The sequence below is a fragment of the Cydia amplana genome, chromosome 17 (assembly GCF_948474715.1).
Source record: "Cydia amplana chromosome 17, ilCydAmpl1.1, whole genome shotgun sequence".
NCBI lineage: Eukaryota > Metazoa > Arthropoda > Insecta > Lepidoptera > Tortricidae > Cydia > Cydia amplana.
In genome coordinates, this window is record NC_086085.1 from 10,078,139 (window position 1) to 10,100,528 (window position 22,390).

Consider the following 22,390-nt stretch of genomic DNA (forward strand, 5'->3'; position numbering starts at 1 on the left):
ACTCAATACGGTTTGTGTTGTTGGTACTTTAATAATATACAAATATTTAAAAATACTTCAATCCATATCCATGCTCATAAACATAACAGTGCTTTGTAGATTTTCTCCACGAAAATAAGGACTTTTGAATTATTTTTAAGTCATATGTAAATTATTGTTGGCTGGCCAATTGCCAATGCAGGTTTTTAATTAACTCATAATCGATCCGCAATGGAATACGATGCGTTTTGATGTAGTATACACACCATCAACTAGAATTTGATATACCTACTCCGACCACGCAATATTTGCACCAACTTGTCAGTTGCAAATTCATGTAGATACGATACTAGTGGCCTTACGTTGGCGGAAGGGTAACTTAACTACGGAACCCTACACCGAGCATGGAGATATTTTAAATTTACATTCAAGCATTCATGAAATGAAGTTAAAATCGATTCTTCATGCCTAATGGGTACTATTTCGAAACCATGAAATGAATGAGTGTAGGTTTTTATGGGTAGGTATATGCAATAGTACCTATAAATTGACTTTGTTTTCACAATTACGGTTATGAAATGAAGTGTGACTAATATGTAGTAGATTGTTAACCAAGGGATGAAATGGTGGTGGTTTCACTTCACCCGAGTTAAACACTACCTACCGGTGACTAGTTCGTTGCTACCTACTTATCATTTCGAATACGAGGAAAGTGAAATACATACAATGACATGTGCATTAAAAAAAACACTGCTTAGTATAAACTAAACTTCAGTAGTATTTCTTGAAGCAGACTGTCTTTCGAATGTAAAGGTCACTTAAATGTCATTTTTGTCCATTGCAGTGAGCAAAATCGCATTTTGCTCATTGTTTTTAAGCAACTATAGTTGGTCAAACAATTTGTCAGTCAGTAAGAACCAGCTTAGGACAACTATACTCATCCTTTTCTTTTGGGTGCTATTACTAGTGTAAGACAAAGATAGTATGATTCTCTCTGTCTATGTTTGAAATGAGACAGTCCTTTGACAAACTATATGTACCGTTGTTCTAGCTGTTGAGGTGAAAAAATTCATACGGGAATATACTTTCTTTTATTGAGTAAGTACATAGTATTAGCCTAAAATAAAATAATTAAATAAATAATTATTGTTCCCCATTAAAATATCTATTACCTATATGGTATTTCAGTGAGTCGAAACATGTAGACACATTCCCTAATCCAAGACTGGAGACGGAGACTCAGCTGTAGGTATCGAAAACTGTTGTCTTTAATAATTTTAGCCTTGAATGCATAATTAAGTATCCGTACCTATATAATGTTGATATCGGTTTTTTCTGAGTTCGTTATCTTGTTTACTAAAATATTTTGTCTTAGAATTGGTTCATTAAAATAAAGTTTTATCTAAAATAGGGTTTTTGGGTTAGCTTTGGACCATAGTTGGGATGGGAGAAATGGCACTATAGATACTCGTAGTTGGGTGGTTCTACGTTAAGTACCTAATTTCGAACTAATCATTTCGTCACATTGGCTGATGCCAATCAGCACAAGGATATAGGTACGTTTTTAATTGACTAGCTAGTATCGATATATATACCTACAATCGATTAATTTGGTCTGCAGACATAAGTCCTATCGGCAAAAGTATCTAGCAGCAGATAGCCGCCGTTATCACATAAAAACTAGAACCTTCTGTCAATTTTGACAAGATTTAGCAGATCATATACCGTATCGATCAGTATCGACAATGAAAGGGGTAGCTTTTTACGCGATTTTGCTGTTTGTTATAATTGTTAATCCTGCCGATTCCTTTTTTGAATACGGTAGGATTGCAAAATGTACTTTATTACTTACTTTAGGTTGTGTTTCATGTGTAATTCTGATAGTTATTTGTAAATTGTAAGTGATTGTAAACAAGCAATTTGTAGGTATTCAAAGACGCTATGTACCTATTCTTTATTTTTAGGTTCTCATAAAATGGGAGAGGTTGAGTCATTAAGATACCATGGTAAAATACCAGCATTCCGTTCTCAACTTACGGTGAATGTTACAGTAAGTATCAATCCATACATACCTACTTAGTAGTAGGTATAGGTACCTACTATTGTTATAAAAGTTATAAATGTCAGTCGTTCTGTAGGCAACTAGGCATCCTGACCAAATCAATTTAGATGAATCTGTTTCAGTCCCGAAAGATATGTACTTTTGAGTTTTTATGTAGAACCACCCAGTAGGTCAAAAGCTTCTAGCTATTGTCTCTAACTATCTCAAATAACCTATTTTGGGCCCTTCTCTAAAAATATGTCTGCAACAGACCTTTAGGCGGTTATAAAGCGTGAATATTAAGTAAGTATTTTCATAAAAGCTAGGAAAAGCCTGCCGATCGACCTACGACACTAAAAATAAGTTCGGCATTAATACTTAACTACGAGTTGAACTTGTGAACCATATAGTTGTACTATTTTGGGTAGTATCACGGTAAGTAAGTACCTATAGTTTTTCTGTGGACAAAGTTGTAAAACTTGTTAACAAAAGTTGTAAAGTGGTTTTATGTGAGTTATTTTCTACAATCATACCTATCAGATAAAGTAAACGTGGATAAAAGAGTACCTATATAATTTTTATTTTTATTTAAGTTTAGAGTACCTATATAATTTTTATTTTTATTTATTTTTAGCATGACCGCGCCGATCTTGAAAACAGCTACACTTATTTAAGCGTCATCACCGAGGGACCAGTTGTTCTCAGTAATCCCATCGTCGTTTTTGATCCACACACAAACGTTTTGAATTTACATATCAAATATCCTTTATTACCGTTACGATTCTTTGCCAACGGCTTTTCTATGCCATTAAAACCAGCACTCCGGTTTCCCACCAGGATAAATGAAAATGAGTTTCAAGAACATCCGAAGCACAATCCTTCGGCTGTTATTCCACACTTTTGCGTGCTGTGCTATCAATGTTGTGTGAATTATAATTTAAATCACACCCGTAAACGAACCTTTTACCTTGTTAGAGTATAAAATGATCGCCATTTACTTTCTTAGTAGATAGTTACGTTTGGTACCTAATCAATCTTGTGTTATGTAAAAAGTGAAAAATTACAATAAAGGGAAATCTTTTATGCTCACACTGTTTTTATTGATTGATATTCGTATAATTCATAATAGGGGGGACAGCTATACTTAATGGCCCCTCCATATTAGATTCCATATTAGAATCCATGTAATTAACACAACATACATAGTAACTGGCCACTCCACAGTAAGACAGAAAGAAACCAGACAATATTATTGTTAAGACTGTGGTGACTAATTACCATGGAGGGTCCAATAACTATAGAAGTCACATTAAATCATGTTATTCATGTTTGTTTGGTTTTGCAGTGTTTGAATTGAATTAGCATTTAGGTAAAATCGAGACTTACGATTCATGGCTGGTAGTTATACTTAGAGAAGTGCATTATATAACGAGACTGTAGGTATTTTACATTACTTATTTGGTAAATCATCGTGAAGTGCGACAATATATACGAAGAAATCTAATACAATTGTCACTTCAGTTGCTTGAACAAGGGTGAGAGAGCAAAATTCGACTTTGCAGCGAGCGTGAGACAAAATGACCGGGAATAGGAATGGGATACTATATATTTCCTTGGACTTGGACGGACTTTAAGTACCTACCTAGATTCTAGATTATAATTTCCCTAGTACTGTTTAATGGAATTGATTATCCTGGAAAATTTCACTGTTTTTCCTTTTACCTGAACATAACAGATAATAATTAGGTAGGGTATCTACTTTACTACTGTAGGTATACGTGACTGTATAATTAGTATTACTAATCAACTTAATACCGAAGAAAATCGATTGTTACGGGCACCACTTACTTGTAGTGAGTTAAGATGGAAGATGACACGTTTCAGACAATCTTTCTAATTTAGTTGTCCTAACTTCTCCTTCGTGTGTTTGGGAAATATTTGTTTTAAGAATGAAGAAAATATGTTTTGTTTTACTCGTCACTATTATTCACTATGTTGCGGCTATGTTTGAATACGGTGGGGTAGTAAGATCTTACTTTACATTATATTTTATCTACCTACATGTAAAACAACATACCTACGTATGATAATAATTATACAGTTTTTGTCAAAACCCAGTTCTGATGATGGGATCCATGAGGAATCGAGGGAACTCCTCAAATCTTAAAGGCACACATATAGTGATTTTTGTATTTTTATCAACAAATCAAGCATATACATTCAAAAAAGTGACATTTGATGAAGTGGAACTGCTGATGATGATCAGAACGGAACTCTTCAACGATGCATAGCACACGTTTGGCGATTTGTCCTCTTCGTTATGTTTGTTAAGCAAGTTAAGTTTTTAAGCCACAATTTTGTCAAGCTCGAGTTCTGATGATGGGATCCACGAGGAATCGAGGGAACTCCTCCAATCTTAAAGGCATGCGTATAGAGATTTTTGTATTTTCATCAGAAAATCGAGCATTTTCATTAAAAACTGTCGCATTTGATGAAGTGGAACTGCTGATGATGATCATAACGGAACTCTTCAACGACGCATAGCTCGCATTTGGCGATTTGTCCTTTTCGTTATGTTTGTTAAGCAAGTTAGGTTTTTAGGCACATTTATGTCAATCTCAAGTCCTGAACATGGTATCCATGAGGAATCGAGGGAACTTCTCAAATCTTAAAGGCATCCGTATAGAATTTTATATATTTTCATCAGAAAATCAAGCATTTACCTACATTAAAAACTGTGGCATTTGATGAAGTGGAACTGCTGATGATGATCAGAACAGAACTCCTCAACGACGCATAGTACACGTTTTGTGATTTTCAATTTCGATTTTGACTTGGATTGGGCCCCGGACTCCGGACTCGGACCCGTACTCGGACTCGGACCCAGACCCGGAAAACCACTATGATACCTAAACTAAATCAACCACTATGATTACCATAAAATGTATACATATTACCAAATAAAGTATAAGCACCGTTAAGTGGGTTAGGCTAGTAGTTAGAGAAGTCGGTTTTTTTCTATTAAAGATTATTAAATTATTTTATTTTAGGAGAACATAAAATAGGTGAAGTCTTTTCATATAAATTAGCGGGTACAATACCGCCACTCGTACCTATCCACAGAATAAATATAACGGTAAGTTTTCAAGTATTATTTGGTATTACGAATAAAGTAACAGAAATATAAATCTTCATTTTCATCTAAGTCCCAGTTATACCGACAACTTACACACGGTATAGGTACGGTGTTTGTCCAAAATGTTCATAGAGTCTGTGCGGAAAGAAAATAGTCGTAGAATATATTGGATCACATCATCACATACAGCAGCAATAGTTTCTAAGCGAGCCACGTGTTCAAAATTATCTTGACGCAAATTCAAGGTACAATAGTCAAGGTAATTATGAACACCTCGCTCGCTTAGCAACTCTTGCTACTGACTGTACATTTCACGAGTCTTCACTTTCCGCACTCTATTGCATATCATTCGAAACGTAAGCAAGTACTTGTCCAAGTGACAAAATAAGGGGTGTTATATTTTCCGAATGCACATGTTACACCTAGTTCAAAATGCAGATTAGTCGCCCGCCGCCCTACAAGCAAAACTACTTATCGTAACTTGGTTACCTTTGTCTCAGCTGTGTGATTTCTTTATCTTTCTGTAATACATGAGACGCCATTTATAAATTCATTTTAATTTTCCTATTTTTTTCAGCACGGTCGTGATGACCTCGACGAACATTACACGCACCTCAACGTGGCGACCCTTTCAGAAACTTCGTACAATCCAAACATTATTTTCGATTCACAAAACAACATGTTAACATTCTTTATCAGGTATCCACTACACACGATATCGTTCAGAGTCACCGGATACTCGATGCCGTTGAAAGATTATACTGGGCCGGTGAATTATGAAACTACTACTCCAGATATGTCTAATGACCTTATACTTTACCCAATGCTACCAGCACCTACCGATAAAATAAAAAAACAACATTAAAGATTATTTCTCGCTCTTATTTACCTGATGGAGCTTGGCTTGTAAATACCTAGGTACCTAAAAAATACTTGTGCCCAGACATAGGTTTTTTTTTATGGAAAACAAGACAATAAGCATTCAGACAAAACATCTAAGATATATACGGCCGCCTGATCGTAAAGAATCACCGTAGCCTATGGACGCCTACAATCGCCTACAATATACTTACCTACTGTCCCTAAAGAAAACCTCGGCAGGGACACAGATTATATAATAGTTATTAGCAGGGAGCTCATTCCATACAGCCGGAGATTGAATGTAGCTAGTTATCGAATTATATTAAAACTAGCGACCCGCCCCGGCTTTGCACGGGTTAAAAAATTATACATAAACCTTCCTCTTGAATCACTCTATCTATTAAAAATAAAAGCAAACGGCATCTAAATCCGTTGCGTGGTTTTAAAGATCTAAGCATGCACATACAGACAGACAGACAGCGGGAAGCGACTTTGTTTTATACTATGTAGTGATCACTAGCGAGCCGCCGCTTTTAACTTAACCCTCCTCAAGAATTGCTCTATTGATAGGTGAAAACCGCATGAAAATCCGTTCAGTAGTTTTCGATTTTATCTCGAACATACAGACAAACAGACGCGGCTGGGGACTTTATTTTATTAATAGACTAGCGACCCGCCCCGGCTTCGCACGGGTTAACAAATTATATATAAACCTTCCTCTTGAATCACTCTATTAAAAAAACCGCTTCAAAATCCGTTGCGTAGTTTTTAAGATCTAAGCATACATACAGACAGACAGACGGCGGGTGGACAGCGGGAAGCGACTTTGTTTTATACTATGTAGTGAAGATAAAGATAAAGCATTGAAACATTTTCTCCTCTTATTTATTAAAGCCCGTCAACCCTCGTAATATTCAGCTTCTTAGAGGTATAGGGTTCAGGTAGCAGATGGTTGTGGCTGCACAGCTGGTAGGTCCAGATGACGGCGTTGCCCGCGAACTGGCCCGTCGGGTCCTGGCGCACCACGTGCATATAATCATCGCCCAGGGTGAACTGCAATGGAAATGGTAGGTACTGTAAAATTTCTCCGGGAAAATTCAAGTCATGTAACGGTTAATTGAAACCATGATCGTGAAATATCTTATACCTTTAAACTAGCAATTCTTGTATATTTATATATTTCGGGGATCTAGAAAATGGCTCTAACGATTTCGATGAAATTTGCTAAATGGGGGTTTTCGGGGGCGAAAACCGATCTAGCTAGGTCTTAATCGAATTTAAACTGTAGGTCGCTAGGAAATGTTATCACTGAGAAAACGCGTATTTTTGAGTAGGTTTTTTTTATAAGAAGAAGATAAATAAATACATTTATTTTAACGCCACAACTTAAAAAGAAAAGCATGCAGACATAATAGACATTTGGACGCTAAAATAGGATCCCGACTCAGCATAATGCCGCGGCAAACCGTGGCGCTGGTTTTCTGTGGGGGACCCATAGAGGTACCTATATATTTGTCCATGTGGGGACCTGACTTAATCTAAAAGTTGATGGCGACACGTACGCCAACGACACAACAATTTTTACATTGATATAAAAAACACAAACATTATTATTGATATAACAAGGAAAACATAGAAAATTAATACATAAGTAAAAACCAGAATAAAAAAAAGAACAATCACATGACATTTACATATTCTCTCCCAGATATTTACATAGGTATTAAAGGAAACACATGTGGTTAGGTACTTATTCATGTAAACTTAGTGTACCTATAAGTACCTGTACTTGCGGAGGAGCAGCCCAGTCGCACACTATAGTGGATGCCACGGCCACTGCTGGGGGATTTGTGCAGTATAGCTGAAAATTATCATTAAGTAGTTATATAATTCATTATAAGTATATTTCGTAGGTTGGTTGCTGGTAACACAGCGTACTACGTAGGCGAACAACACGCGAACGCGACGCAGTACGCTGCGTTAGGAGATGACAGGTGATCACGTGATGCTTTCCATAGAAAACGAAGCTCCGGAAGCTCCAGCCCCGACACGGCCCGGTCTAACGTGAGCCATCCTTAATACTCCCCTACTTCTCGGCCTACATTGCTCATATAGGTACTAATCGAGGTCTATCCGGTGGCGAATGCACTAGTCCCAAAACGCACTATTAGTCAATACACTCTAATTTCGAAAGCCCCTCTTCTCATAAGAAACTAGGCCCAAAATACCATATTTCCAAAAAGGCTCATTCTCGATTTACACGAGAACCATTGAGAACTAGTCCCAAAATACACCTTTCCCAAAATACCCCAAATTGTGTTCACCTGTGCGTGGCGTAATACTTTATTCTCATAATGCGTAGGTCTCAAAACACTCTAGTTCCAAAATACCCTATTTTTTTGGAATGTCTCTTTGTGACTGCTTTCAGCCGTAATCATTACCCGTTTGATGCCTAAAATATTTTTTTCAAAAATAGGATTTATTTAGGCATTATTGCCAATAATGCCATAAATGAGGGTAGTTTCTCGCCCACCTAATTATGATAGTTCCATACACTGCTTTATCAACACAGGCATTAAAACACTCGTGTGTATATTGCCCTTCACTTTCACTATATGCACTTTCGATATCAATTTGAAATTTTCTGATATCTGCTATATTTACGGAACTATCGCCGAGCAACACTTAACGATTACACCCTGTATAGCTCAAAATAATAATTAAATACGTAAATCCTATTTTTGAAAAAAATATTTTAGGCATCAAACGGGTAATGATTACGGCTGAAAGCAGTCACAAAGAGACATTCCAAAAAAATAGGGTATTTTGGAACTAGAGTGTTTTGAGACCTACGCATTATGAGAATAAAGTATTACGCCACGCACAGGTGAACACAATTTGGGGTATTTTGGGAAAGGTGTATTTTGGGACTAGTTCTCAATGGTTCTCGTGTAAATCGAGAATGAGCCTTTTTGGAAATATGGTATTTTGGGCCTAGTTTCTTATGAGAAGAGGGGCTTTCGAAATTAGAGTGTATTGACTAATAGTGCGTTTTGGGACTAGTGCATTCGCCACCGGATAGATCGAGGTAGGTGCTAATCTTAATTGTTAAGTCGAAATGAAAAGGGATGATAATTAAAAATAAATGTGGCTACTACCGATACAGACTCATATCGTTTCATTAGTTGTGGTGTGGTGTAATGTAGATATAGTAAGAGGATATCCCATGAAAAACATAAATGTGAAATGAGTTCAAATGAGAGCCAAGTTCAATATTAATAAGAATAGGTATTCGTCGTTGTTGACTTAGCCGGAAAAAGAATTGAGATCTATATATATGGATGCCAAGTTCTTTTGCTTGGGGTGTAAAGTAAAGTTCAGGATTTGACTTGTCTAGTTTTTACGTACACGCTTTATTATTTCTTCTGTGTTACTTTTCTAAAATTTAGTTTTTTGATATAAAAACTCGGATTAACTTTTCGCGGACTCGGGGAGTGATATTCTAAATAGAGAAAAGTTAATCAATATCTTACAGGGCCCCTATTCGACATGTGCAACTGTCAGATTTCGCGTCATTTGAAATTCAACTGCTGAAGTTCATTTGAAGTTCATCAAGTGCTGAAGTTCATTTGGTACAAACAATAATTTAACAAAAAACAACTTTGTTTTATTATTACTTTAAGGTTTATAATGGTTTGGTTTGGTTGTCACCTAACTGTGGATTGCTAATGTCAAATTTTGACAAGTAATGATTCCAAAGGTAGACTTGGTTCTCTATGACCTTCGGCACCATCTTGGAGTTTTTGACGTGCGAAAGGGTAATTTATAGCAAAGAGTAAAACTTTTTTTTTTCAGTACGTAAGTTTACATGAATTAATGACATCTTGTGAGCGATAGACCAACGAATGCGCTGTAGGCGATGCGGCGGCGAGTAGTGGAACTTACGTGACAATTTCCATCAATCAAAAAGGGACTACATTGCTGATGGTCGATAAAGGCTATTAATAATTGAATTTTAACAGCAAGAATGCCTTATTGACAAGCGATCTTTTTGTTGACCCCACACCTACACGTCAAATAATGCTTGCTCCACACATTCTCCTATAAACGCTCAAAATTGTAAAAAAATGAAACAATTTACTCATCACCTCTCTCAACTCAAGCTGCCTATTTCTAAACCACGTTAATAAACCACAAGTTGTACCTTAAGAGCCTCCTGTTGGAGCTGAGATTTAAATATTTTAGGTAAATATACCCGTCTCGCTAACGGAAGCGGCACCTAAAACTAATGCGATAAGGACAAGGTGAAAAATCCTGCGTAAAAATCTCAAATATCGAGGTCGAGTACGAAACCTCCTGTTTCCTGTTTACTTTTAACTGTTTCCTCCTCCAAAACTTAACCAATCGTAACCAAATTTGGAAATCTAAATGATTATGAAATTATCTGTGTCGGACCGTTTTGCTTTTTTGGCTAATTGATATCAGTTTTGAATACCACGCCTCTCATTGCGGCATAGTCAATTAGGCCATTTTGGCCATTTTTGAAGGGCTCTAGCGCCTTAAAAAACAAAAATATCAAAAAAAGCAAAACGGTCCGACACCGTTATTGACAATATTAATCTGTGTTAAAAAAATCATTGCTCTAGCTTCAAAACCCACGGAGGAAACAGTCGAGTACGTTTGTATGGAGAAATGACCACTCCTGTTGGCTCTTAACACATTTCGTAAACCACATATTCAGAAAAGTCCGTATTTTATTACTAAGTGGAACATGAATAGCTTGTATTACTTTTTTGGCATAAAAGTAATCTAAATTAGTCAAAATATTTTGACTAAATATTGCGCTACTGCTACCTACTATATAGGTACCTACTACCTTAGTAACTTGGTAACTTTGTCAGTCACCAACTATTTTGATGCTACCTACAAAGAGCATCAAAATAGTTGGTGACTGACAGGTCAGGCTTCGGTCTTGGTAAGTAATATAGTCAAATACAGTAGGTCATAAGACCTAACATTACTACCAAGACCTAAAAGTACCTATTGTTTAATATGTATCTACTCAGAGATGATTTTTAATTAAAGGAGATTAAATACATATATGTTATTCAACTACAAATAAAAAAATTAGATCTATTTCAGTTTACACATTTTTTTTCGTTTAATTTTAATAAAACATTAAAGTTTTTAAGCATTTAACTTTATTTAATTTTCTTCACTTTATTATTTTCTGATATTTAAGTAGGTATGGTGTTTCAGGTTGGTAACAGGAAATAAGAAAACCACACCTCTCCAAAAACTCTGCTGGTGATTCACATCTGTAAGTTTAAATATGAAACATGATAAAAACACTTAAATTAAAAACTTAATGTCTGGGAGACCGAGTTTTGCTCGGGAAACATATAATAACCCAAAAATGCGTTTTCCCAGAGATAAAACCTAGCTAGATCGATTTTGCGCCCCCGTAAACCTCCATATAGCAAATTTCATCTAAATCCGTTTAGAGCCGTTCCCGAGATGCCCGAAATATATATACATATAAATAAATAAATAAATTTACAAGAATTGCTCGTTTAAAGGTATTAAAAACTTATAAATAAATTATTAGCCCTAAATCCTGGTAGTGAGTGTAGTGACCTACCAAGTGCGGTAGGGTGCCCTTCTGCAGGCTGCCCGCTTGCCCCGCTGGATAAGAATGCTGATCCGCATCATCAAAAGCATACAGATATAAAGCGCTTTGACAGCTCCTCATAGAGGCAACGCGCGCTAGGCCGCACGCCATAAATCTAAGCTAAAGTCTTAAATTCGAGATCATGAACATGAAATATTGTTCGCTATAATATTAAAATCATAGGTATTAGACCTATGATTTTACTATTATAGCGAAAAGTTAGCAGGAGACGGCCGTGCCGTGGTCGTGATAGGTACAGCATGCGTGGACCAGACAAGCAAACCCTGAATTATGTCCCTACCTATTTGACTATACCTTTGTTCACCATTATGTTCACCTATGTATATTTACTCTTCTTTCCAAGATAATCATCTTTTTCAAGATGTAACCCGTATAATCGGGCTGTATAATTGCCTCAATTTTTTTTACACAAAGTTGTATGTAATCTTAATTCGATAATTAATGATGTTTTACATATTTATCATATACTATTTTGCAAATTTTTCTTGGATATTTGTACGTTGTTTATTTCGATTGACGATTACTATGACAGCGTTTTTTTTTTTCTTTTTTGGCATTTACTACAGTAGCCAGTGTCATGTCGATATAAAAACACTTTAAAAATGGAAAGGTTGAGTCCTCAATACAGTGACATTATAACTCAAACAAGAACCATCCAAAGGGGGGTGGGGGGAAATTTCGTTATCTGCCTCTCTATCACTCTTGCATATACGAGCGAAATTTAATGGTGGCAGATAACGAAATTGGTATCGCGGCAGGCCCTCTTTAAACAAACCGCCTTGATTCATCAATGTTATATTTATTAGGAACAAACGTTGACTGCCGACTGTTCTATATATTATACTACTCTTTGCTGCCCACTTCTAGCGCTGGCGGTACACCGCGAAAATCAGTAAAATGCTGCAAATGGTGTTAAAGGTCTGAAAATCGGTACGAATGATCTTTAGGACATTTGAAACAATTTGACCCGAAGCGCCAACAAATAAAAAAAACGAGAGGAGTTAAGACGTCATGTTTTTTTGTATGAAATAAAAAAAAATGTTTAGAAACCTATCGTGTATGGTATTAAACGAAAGGGCTTTCTGAGCCAATGCTAAAAATATATCACATAGTTACATTTCAGTCATTTTGTTTAATTTATAATAAAAATAGTTTTCAAAACATACCAAGTTTGGGCTTCTCCAGATACAATACCATAATTTTTTTTGTAAAATATACCTCAAATTATCCCTAATATCCTCATATCTAACCCTAATAAAGCAATTTTGAAATTATTTACATTTAGGTTTTTTTTTTAATTTTTCAATTTTACAAAGTGTAATAATAGCCCTGCCGAATTACTCAATACGAGTAATAATGTCATTCGGGTAAAATAAGAGTATTGAAACTTGCTTTTTCTACTCCCGTACTTTTATTTGTCATTTAAAGGGTCGTGCACACACCTTTAAACCCCTAACTTATAGTTATCAACACAAGTCTTTAGTCTATTCCCCAAAAAAATATTTGTGCATACACGCAGTATCTTTTTGGCACTTTTACGATACTTCGTGTAATCACCATTTAAAAAATATTGTATGGAATACATTGTTTCCAACCTAATTTTAATTGTCATTTCTGACAGATGAGTAAACCATAGACATGTTTTGGTTAATGGTACGATTATTTTCATCTTTATAGGGCTGTATCTCCTAAACCGTGCGTCGTAGCACAAAAATAATCAAATTTTCGTTCCCCTTTGAAACTCCTAAGTAATATTTAGAAAACACGAAAAACAAAAAAAAAAAGATTTTTTTTTTATAGGGTTGTATCTCCTAAACCGTGCGTCGTAGCGCAAAAATATTAAAATTTTCATTCCTCTGTAAGAAACCCTAATTAATATTTAAAAAAAAAACACAAAAAAGAGATTAAAAAAAAACAAAAAAAACTTTATAATGCTGTATCTCCTAAACCGTGCGTCGTAGCGCAAAAATAATCAAATTTTCGTTCCCCTTTAAGGAACCCCTAAGTAAGATTTAAAAAACACAAAAAAAGAAAAAAAAAGAAAAAAAAAGAAAAAGAGGAAGAACAATATTTATAGGGCTGTATCTCCTAAACCGTGCGTCGTAGCGCAAAAATAATAAAATTTTCGTTCCCCTTAAGAATCCCACGCACTGAACAACCTATCACATTAGGACATGAAACAATCATCATCATCCATTTTTATTATTATTTCATTGCATTTCAAAGTAAGTGCTTGGTCGTAGAAAAAGTATTGTATGCAACGTTGTTTAACTGAGTCAAAAAATACTAGTGGCGTCTTTATTAACAATTTTCGGTTGTTGTTTGTTGTTATTGTTACTCACGCCACTCGCCTTTTTTGACCTCTCTTAAACAACAGTTGCATAAAATACTATTACATGTTCCTTTGGTAATATCTAAGCTTTAAGTAAGAAAAAGTTCTGATGAGTGGGGGGCGGAGAACTCGGGAAAGGGGGGACGTTAAAGGTGAGTTTTTTCGGTTAATTCTTTCTTAATTATTACATAGACAATTTTTACTACGACTTATAGATTCCGAGATATAAGCGACTTTCTGAAAAAAACCGTTTTATATTAATTTTATGCTTTCTTTTTAAATATTTAATTGAGAGATTCATAGATCACACTATGTAAAATTGAAAAATAAAAAAAAAACCTAAATGTATATAATTTCAAAATTGCTTTATTAGGGTTAGATATGAGGATATTAGGTATAAGATTAGAGGTATATTTTACAAAAAAAAATTTGCCGTATTGTATCTGGAGAAACCCAAACTTAATTGGTATGTTTTGAAAATTATTTATATTATAATAAAAAAAAAATACTGAAATGTAATGATGTGATATATGTTTGGAATCGGCTCCTAAAGCCCTTTCGTTTAATACCAAACACGATAGGTTTTTAAACAATATTTTTTTATTCCTTACAAAAAAAGATGACGTCATAACTCCTCTCGTTTTCTTTTTATTTGTTGGTGCTTCGGGTCAAATTGTTTCAAATGTTCTACAGATCAATCGTACCGATTTTCATACCTTTAACATCATTTGCAGCATTTTACTGAATTTCTCGGTGTACCGCCAGCGCTATATAGGTATACTTGGTCAACCAGATCTTGACAGTAGACAAAGGCGGCAATTTTGAAAAATGTAGGCGCGAAGGGATATCGTCCCATGGAAGATTTGAATTTCGTGCCTTTTTTTACTGACAAGATTTGGTTGACCAGCTATATACATATTATACTACTCTTTGCCTACGCCTTTGTTTTAAACTTTTTTTTAACAAGTTTTCACAGACAATTAAAAATTTGACATAGACACATCAAGGCGGTTTGTTTACAAAGGGGCCTATCGGGAAGTGCGAAAATCGAAACTCAGCTATTTGCCTCTTTATCGCTCGAATATGCAAGAGTGATAGAGAGGTTAGATAACAAAATTTCTAATTCCTGACTGTATTTTTCTTTAAATATTTTCAAATATAATTAAGTTGCGTTGTTTTATCACAAAGTTAAAAAGACTTAAAAGACCACTGTTTGTATCATCACCATCAGATCAGCTCGATGGTAACCATAAAAATATTGTATTGTCACCCATATTACATATTATGTACTTATGTAAATTTTCAGCTTCATGAACACCCGAGAAGTGGGTCAAATCTAGACACGCGGTAGCGTGTCCAGCCAAGTTCAAAGAAAAAGGAACTGGCGACGCAGCAACCGTGTGTAATATTACACGAACCATTTCGAGCTACTTTTGACCCCTTCACAACTTGAAACCTACTTAACCTACACACATGAAATTTGGCACATGTATTCAAGTCCCTTAGCTAGTTCAAAATACACTATTTCATAAACATAGCTCAAACAGTTATTGATAAATTAACCTTTAAAAACCGGCATTTTTGTGACTGACTGACATATAGATCAAAAACCTAACCCACTTCCAGGTGACCTAGAAACTTGAAATTTGGCATCAAGGTAGACTATTAGGTGTATATAGAAGGAAAAATGTGAAAATTGGAAATGATTGATATTTTGATGGAAAAAATAATAATTAATACTTATAGACCAAAAACCTAACCCACTTCTAGATCACTTAGAAACTTGATATTTGGCATCAAAGTCGACTATTAGGTGCATATAGAAGGAAAAATGTGAAAACTGGAAATTATTGATATTTCGATGGAAAAAAAATAATTAATACTTATAGACCAAAAACCTAAAACCCACTTCTAGATGACTTAGAAACTTGATATTTGGCATCAAGGTAGACTATTAGGTGCATATAGAGGGAAAAATCTGAAAACTGGAAATTATTGATATATCGATGGAAAAAAAAAATACTTATAGACCAAAAACCTAACCCACTTCTAAATTACTTAGAAACTTGATATTTGGAATGAAAGTAGACTATAAGGCGTATACAAAAGAAAAAATGTGAAACTGAAACTTTTTGACAATTAACCGCGCGTTAGCGAGGGTCTCCTTTTCAGCTTAGGCAAACTGCTTTCATGATGAATACTATAGTAATTTCTGTACAAAAAGTAATGATATCCCAACAAAAACATAAATGTGAAATGAGAGCCAAGTTCAATATTGAGAATATGTGTCGTTGTTAACTCGCCGACAAAAGAATTGATATCTATATGGGTGCCAAGTTCTGTGCTGTGTAGAAAATCCTGAGATTATAAAGGATTTGTCTTGGCTAGTTTTTACGTATAGGCATATAGTGTAACGATGCACGTTACTATAGGCATCTAAATCAAAAGTATTATTTAAAATAATGTGAAATTAAGAAATTAACATAACATTTCTGTGCGCGACTGTACTTTCCGCCGAACGGCGATGTCAGCAGTTTTACCCTTCTTATACCACCGGCCATCACTCCGCGCCCCACTCTTCGTTCGATCGTCTCTAAGGACGGACGCTGCCGGCCGCGTTCACGAGCCGTGAGCCGTGTCCTCTCACGCGCCGGCGCAAATTAAAATAATATTTTTTAAATCGGCAATGCTAGCCAAGTGTAGCTAAATCTTTAAAATTTTCTATAAGCAAATGATTTTAAGTACTAGTTAGTTCTACCCGTCCTGCACCCCGTTTGGGTAAGTGTTGAACGTTACTTAGTTTTAAGAATCTAGTGTGCTAAATTCTATTGTGCTAAAACGCTTATAATTGTGCCTTGCCGGTATCATGTATTTTAAAATAATTCCTATCTAGTAAGTGTTGTTAGCCGCCGCGTCGCGGCGTAACGGTAAAAGTACCGTTATAACATGGCGTCTCATACATTTTGCCCAGCGTGTTATTTAACTTCAGATTATTAATAGCCTTAGCTCACAAGCTTAGTTTATTGCATTTTTATCATTTTAGTTGATCCCCATTATTGTAATTTAATTTCATAATCTTGCACTCTGCTTTTGGTACCTACTTGCCATATCACTTAACCGCTGTAACTCCGTTCTGGTTATGAACACCCACCATCTACTTTTTGCTACTCCCTTGCTTGCTTAGCGTCATCGTTGGGGTTCATACCGAGCGGCCAATTAATACGTGGACATAAAGCTGGACGATGTACATTCCAGGGTGCAATTAGACGGCTTAAAAACTACGGCGGCAGGGGGGACCTGCTGATCCGACCGCAGAGTAGGAGGCCCTCCAGAGGCTTCCCGGCTTCACGCACCAGCTGACCTCGGCGCTTCCCGAGACGTCCCGGCGTCCGAACACAGGGCTCGCACGACCACCTTGCCACGTCAGGGGAGTACCCACCTACGTCAGTGAAATCAGACAGGCTAATTTAAAATTTAACGGACCACTACCACGACCACCGCTCGGGTTATTTTTTTAATAAATTTATTTGTTATAAAGCGTTTGGGACTTTAATTTAAACCTCCCAACCTTAATAATATTTTCCACCGTAATATATATGTTTTTTTCAACCGTAATATATATTTTTCTGTTAGTTTTTCAAAAACTTGGTTTGTTGTTAAAAACTAGCCAAGACAAATCCTTTATAATTTCAGGATTTTCTACACAGCACAGAACTTGGCACCCATATAGATCTCAATTCTTTTGTCGGCGAGTCAACAACGACACGTATTCTCAATATTGAACTTGGCTCTCATTTCACATTTATGTTTTTGTTGGGATTTAATTTGCATGATTTGATTGGAACCACATTGGAACAGACAGACAACCAACGGGACAGATGAAACTAAGTAAAAGCTTGAAAAAATGTGGCTTTTTCAATTTCTATTGCAACTTCAGATGAAAACGGGGTTTCTATTGTTTCCCAGATAGTTTTAAGCCATAATGTATTGTTTGCTCGAATTTTCGTTAGTCATAATTCATTTGGTTCAGAAACGCGTCACTTTTCAGGATTGCCATAAAACAAATCTAACCTAACCTAACCTATCTATAGGATAACCTAACTAAAATCTTGAAATGTTAACGGTTTCAGTTTTATGAGTAATGATAATATGACAAACAATACATTATGACTTAAAACTTTATGGGAAACAACGGGACCCCATGAAAACGTCCTTATTGAAGCATAAGGACCCTTAATTTATGGAAAGCCACATATAACAACCAATTCGAGGCTACTAGGTGGCAAAATACGACTCAATACGAGTAGGTAGGTCAAATACACGAGAGTAAGGATTTATATTTGGCCAAATATTCTTGTGACAAAGTTATTCTTCCTCGCGTTATCTCGATTTTGCCACGGATCATGAGAACCTATTGTTCGCTTGACAATTAATCTCAAGGATTGGCGTAGGCACTAGTTTTTCCGAAAGCAACTGCCATCTGACCTTCCAACCCAGAGGGTAAACTAGGCCTTATTGGGATCTGTTAGGCTGTTAAAGTTTAAAGTTACCTACTCGTAAGTCTCGTAACACAACATATAAGTTTCACATAACAAAATTACTTATATATATATATATATTATGTACCTAAACATATTACTTTTCTAAAAAAAGGACTGAAATCTAGTGCTGCGAAGAAACGGTATTTTTGTTCGGCTTTTTTGTTGCTATTTTGGCATATGGATACATGGTAGAAGAAGTAAGTATGGAATCCTCCTCCGTTTTGCGTGGTCCGACGCACCTGGCCGGGTTTTCGCGATTTTCCGTCAATGTCTGTCAATACCTTATTTCTTACGAACACCTAAAATAATAAGTTTAAAATTAATCTCAATGTCTCCAGTTTGCTGTTCATTCAAACTGACAAAATCCAAATTTCTGAGGCAATATACGACCGCTGTCTTATATAAGCCATTAAAATTCATCATGAATAATCACGTTGCGTTGTTATAAATTTAATTAAATAAATAATTATTGTATTTAATTTATAACAACTAATTAGGCATAGCGTCCAATTTAGAATATGACACAGGCACTAGTTCTTACGAATTTTACCTTAATTTATTAATCAAAGGACCTGAGGTAAAAGTGAGAAGAGGTTAATAAGCAGATGCACCAGCTGGTCGCCGACGCTCCGCTTCCCCCGGGATTAGCCCTTAAGCCTGCACCTAACAGACTGGCTCATAGGGGGCTATGAGCTTGCTGTTGCGTCAATTTTCATTTTTAGAAAAAAAAACTAGTCTACTAACTACTAACAACACAATAAATGCTTATTTTGCCGCATTCTTCACTATCTCTCCCTATTTCACTGCCATCTAACCCAGAGGACAAAAATATAGCTTATTGTGGCTACTGGCTACTCCGTCTTCCTCATGACTCATGATATTTTACTTCACCATAAAGTAATTGGTGTAATATCAAATGATATTTTTCACACAAGTTACAAGAAGTTCATTGCTAAGAGCCGGGGTTAGGACCCACGACGATTGGTTTAAAATTTAAACTTTATATATAATTTGTTACCTAGTAATTATACTAAATCTGTTTTCTTTTTGACATTTAGTGGTATATGTATTGCTGTATGTTTATTGTCAAGTTTTTTTTAATTCTGGACAATTGTCATATATTCGTTTTCATGATAGATCTACACCAACGCAACTGCATGTCATGTTCTTGCGGTTTATTTTTATAACGCCAAGATCGAAATTTGACTGTTAACTCCATCTTGCGTCGAGTAGGGGAATCAAAAAACTATAGAAAATAGAAATGCAGTTTACTCTATGCCATAGAATCCCCTTTTAAATGTCATAAATCCAAACATGGCGGCCATACCAATAGACAACCAAGTCTAGCGATGAAATGATTTGTTTACATGAGATTCACTGACAGGTGACACACTTTACCTATTCGACAACCCATGATTGTTCAGATTCAAATGAACTTCAACATGCGACGTCAAAAGTGGCATGTCGAATAAGGCCCCAGGTTGATACACTTCTTTGACGCCTGGATGAATATACGCCACGGGATAGTCAAAGCGGTAATGATACACGTAGTCAGTACCTGAAATTGCAATCAGAGGAATAAAATAAGCCGGTAGGTGAGTAAGTAAGTCCTACCTACCCAAGTAGAAATAGAACTGTGAAATAATCTGTTACAAATTGTATTTTAGCTTCTACCTATTTTAATTTACGTAAATTAAGACTTAAGAGTGAGGCGGGTTGCATTGCACCTGCACCGCTTAAGGTGTAAGTACCTAACTACTAGTATTATAATGATCTGTGAAGTGTGACTTAACCTAAAATCTGTTTTGGTTGATTTGTCGAACACTCGGGTATTAATTTCCTTAAATGTAAGTAAGTAAAGATGCACTTGTAACTAAGTACTTACATATTTATAAATATGTACGCCTTAACCACAGACGGTACCTACTTAACTATTTTCCTTAAGGCCTAACGGAATAAAGATTGGTTACTAATAAAGGTAGGTAGGTATCTACAAAAAAATGTTAGATGGGACCAGTTTGGTTAATCTATGTATTTGTTATACCTAATAGAACTAAATTTAAAACTTATTTTATTGGTAAACGATTTATGTACTTTCATAATCAACAGGCCAAGTAGGAAAACAATAACTAAATATAGGTAAAATCGGCGTACACGAATAGCCTATTGCTCGGCAGTGGGCGATTGAATGCTAAAATAATGATGATGATGAAAAATAAACCATAATAAAAAAAAAACTTTACATACCTTTGGTCACATTAGTGCAATGCGGCGGATTTGCATTCTCCACTTCTGCATAAACTGCTCCCGTTAGCAGAATTACTGATGACAATACAAACATGTTTATCACTTCACTGCGCCTGTACGACTATCTACTTACTGGGCTGAATTAGGTATATGAAGGAGGGCAGAGGTCAACGTTATAATTACCCATCGACTGTTGTTTTCGTTGTTATCAGTAAACTAATTATACTCTTAGTCGGAATCTCACTTGAAATAAACAATTTTAGACTTTAGAGGAACTATTAGGACCTACCCATTGCAAATATAGGTAGGTATACGTACCTACATATTTACAATATACCTACCGAAAAAGAAACTCTTAAATTTAAATGTAGGTAGTTTTTACTTATTTAAATTAATAATCCACAAGCTTTTTTACAAGCTTACATATATGTAATACTGACAGAGCTGGGCACCGTTAATCAAAAAGTTAACTTCGTGAATCGTTAATCCGTTAAATAAAAAGTTAACTTCGTTAAACGTTACTTTTCAAAAGTTTTAACGGAAGTTAAAGTTAATCGTTAACTCGAAATCGTAAATATACGCAATAGGAAATAAAACTAGTAGAAATAATCATAAATTTTGACGCTCGGTCTCGAATAGTAAGTAAGTTGTTATATTTGTCTCGCTCGCACCCGTGTATCTTATATGGTAACTGCTCAGGTTGCCGCGATCGACTCTATCATACTCTAGTAATAACAAAATTAATACGGCGCAATTGGGTAAGAAATATTAGACTCTTAGTCAGGACTCAGTAGAACAAGCGCGCGACGATTCGCGCTATGTAAAGTTGCACTGCATACAAACCTAACGCAAACTAGTCGGAACGTGATCGGCGCAGCGCGGCAGCGCGCGGCTTTGGTGTGACTAGGTACTTAGGTATTAACGATAAACGGACTTAAGGAAAGTTAACGGAAGTTAACAAGTCCGTTACAGGTTTTTAAAGTTAACTTAAAAGTTAATCCGTTACTCGAAAACTTAACTTCGTTAATTAACGTTTAACGGATTAACGGACTTCTGCCCAGCTATGAATACTAACTAGCGATTTTGCTAAAAAACGTAGGAAATAAAAGAAAGACTGGTCTGACTGGTGGTGTTGGCGATTTATTTAACTATATTAAGTAGGTTGTTAAACTAAAGCGATGAAGAGAGGAACGACGACAAACGAACGTAGGTAAATATATATAGTTTCAGTGTGTTTTTATTCTATTATTTCACTATATCATCAGCATTTTCTGGAATTTCCTTGGATCGCATCTTTAGTAGTTCGATGTCGTGCCACAAGTTAGCATGATACAAGGCTGCTGTCTCCACTTCCATTTCTGCAGCTTGAACTAAAATTATATAAACCAAATATAAACAGAATGTGAGCAAACGTCGCTTGATGATGTTCTATAATTGGCAACAAGTTACTTTTACAATGGGGTTGAGACCCTTGGCCCGTGGGGTCCTAGTGCCCTACAACGGCTACAACTTTTTAAAGACCTGTCGAAAAGACTGATCCACCTCACTGGTGACCGAAGAG

The 22,390-nt window shown here is 35.8% G+C and overlaps 2 protein-coding genes and 1 long non-coding RNA gene across 3 annotated transcripts; 2 read left to right on the forward strand and 1 right to left on the reverse strand.

Moving 5' to 3' along the window:
- Positions 1–1,715: 1,715 nt before the first annotated feature.
- LOC134655892 (uncharacterized) lies at positions 1,716–2,951 on the forward strand. Its single transcript, XR_010097471.1, has 3 exons — positions 1,716–1,800; positions 1,944–2,029; positions 2,655–2,951. It is a non-coding gene; the product is annotated as an uncharacterized LOC134655892 (long non-coding RNA).
- Positions 2,952–3,883: 932 nt separating this feature from the next.
- On the forward strand, positions 3,884–6,021 carry LOC134656071 (uncharacterized). The gene is made up of 3 exons (XM_063511589.1): positions 3,884–4,036; positions 5,071–5,156; positions 5,734–6,021. Exons 1-3 carry the CDS (start codon positions 3,970–3,972, stop codon positions 6,019–6,021), a joined length of 441 nt encoding a protein of 146 aa, XP_063367659.1. The 5' UTR covers positions 3,884–3,969.
- An 858-nt stretch (positions 6,022–6,879) lies between these two features.
- LOC134655769 (uncharacterized) lies at positions 6,880–20,946 on the reverse strand. The gene is made up of 4 exons (XM_063511230.1): positions 20,830–20,946; positions 20,058–20,140; positions 7,801–7,878; positions 6,880–7,070 (listed from the first exon to the last, which is right to left on the reverse strand). Exons 1-4 carry the CDS (start codon positions 20,921–20,923, stop codon positions 6,906–6,908), a joined length of 420 nt encoding a protein of 139 aa, XP_063367300.1. The 5' UTR covers positions 20,924–20,946; the 3' UTR covers positions 6,880–6,905.
- Between the last annotated feature and the right edge of the window lie 1,444 nt (positions 20,947–22,390).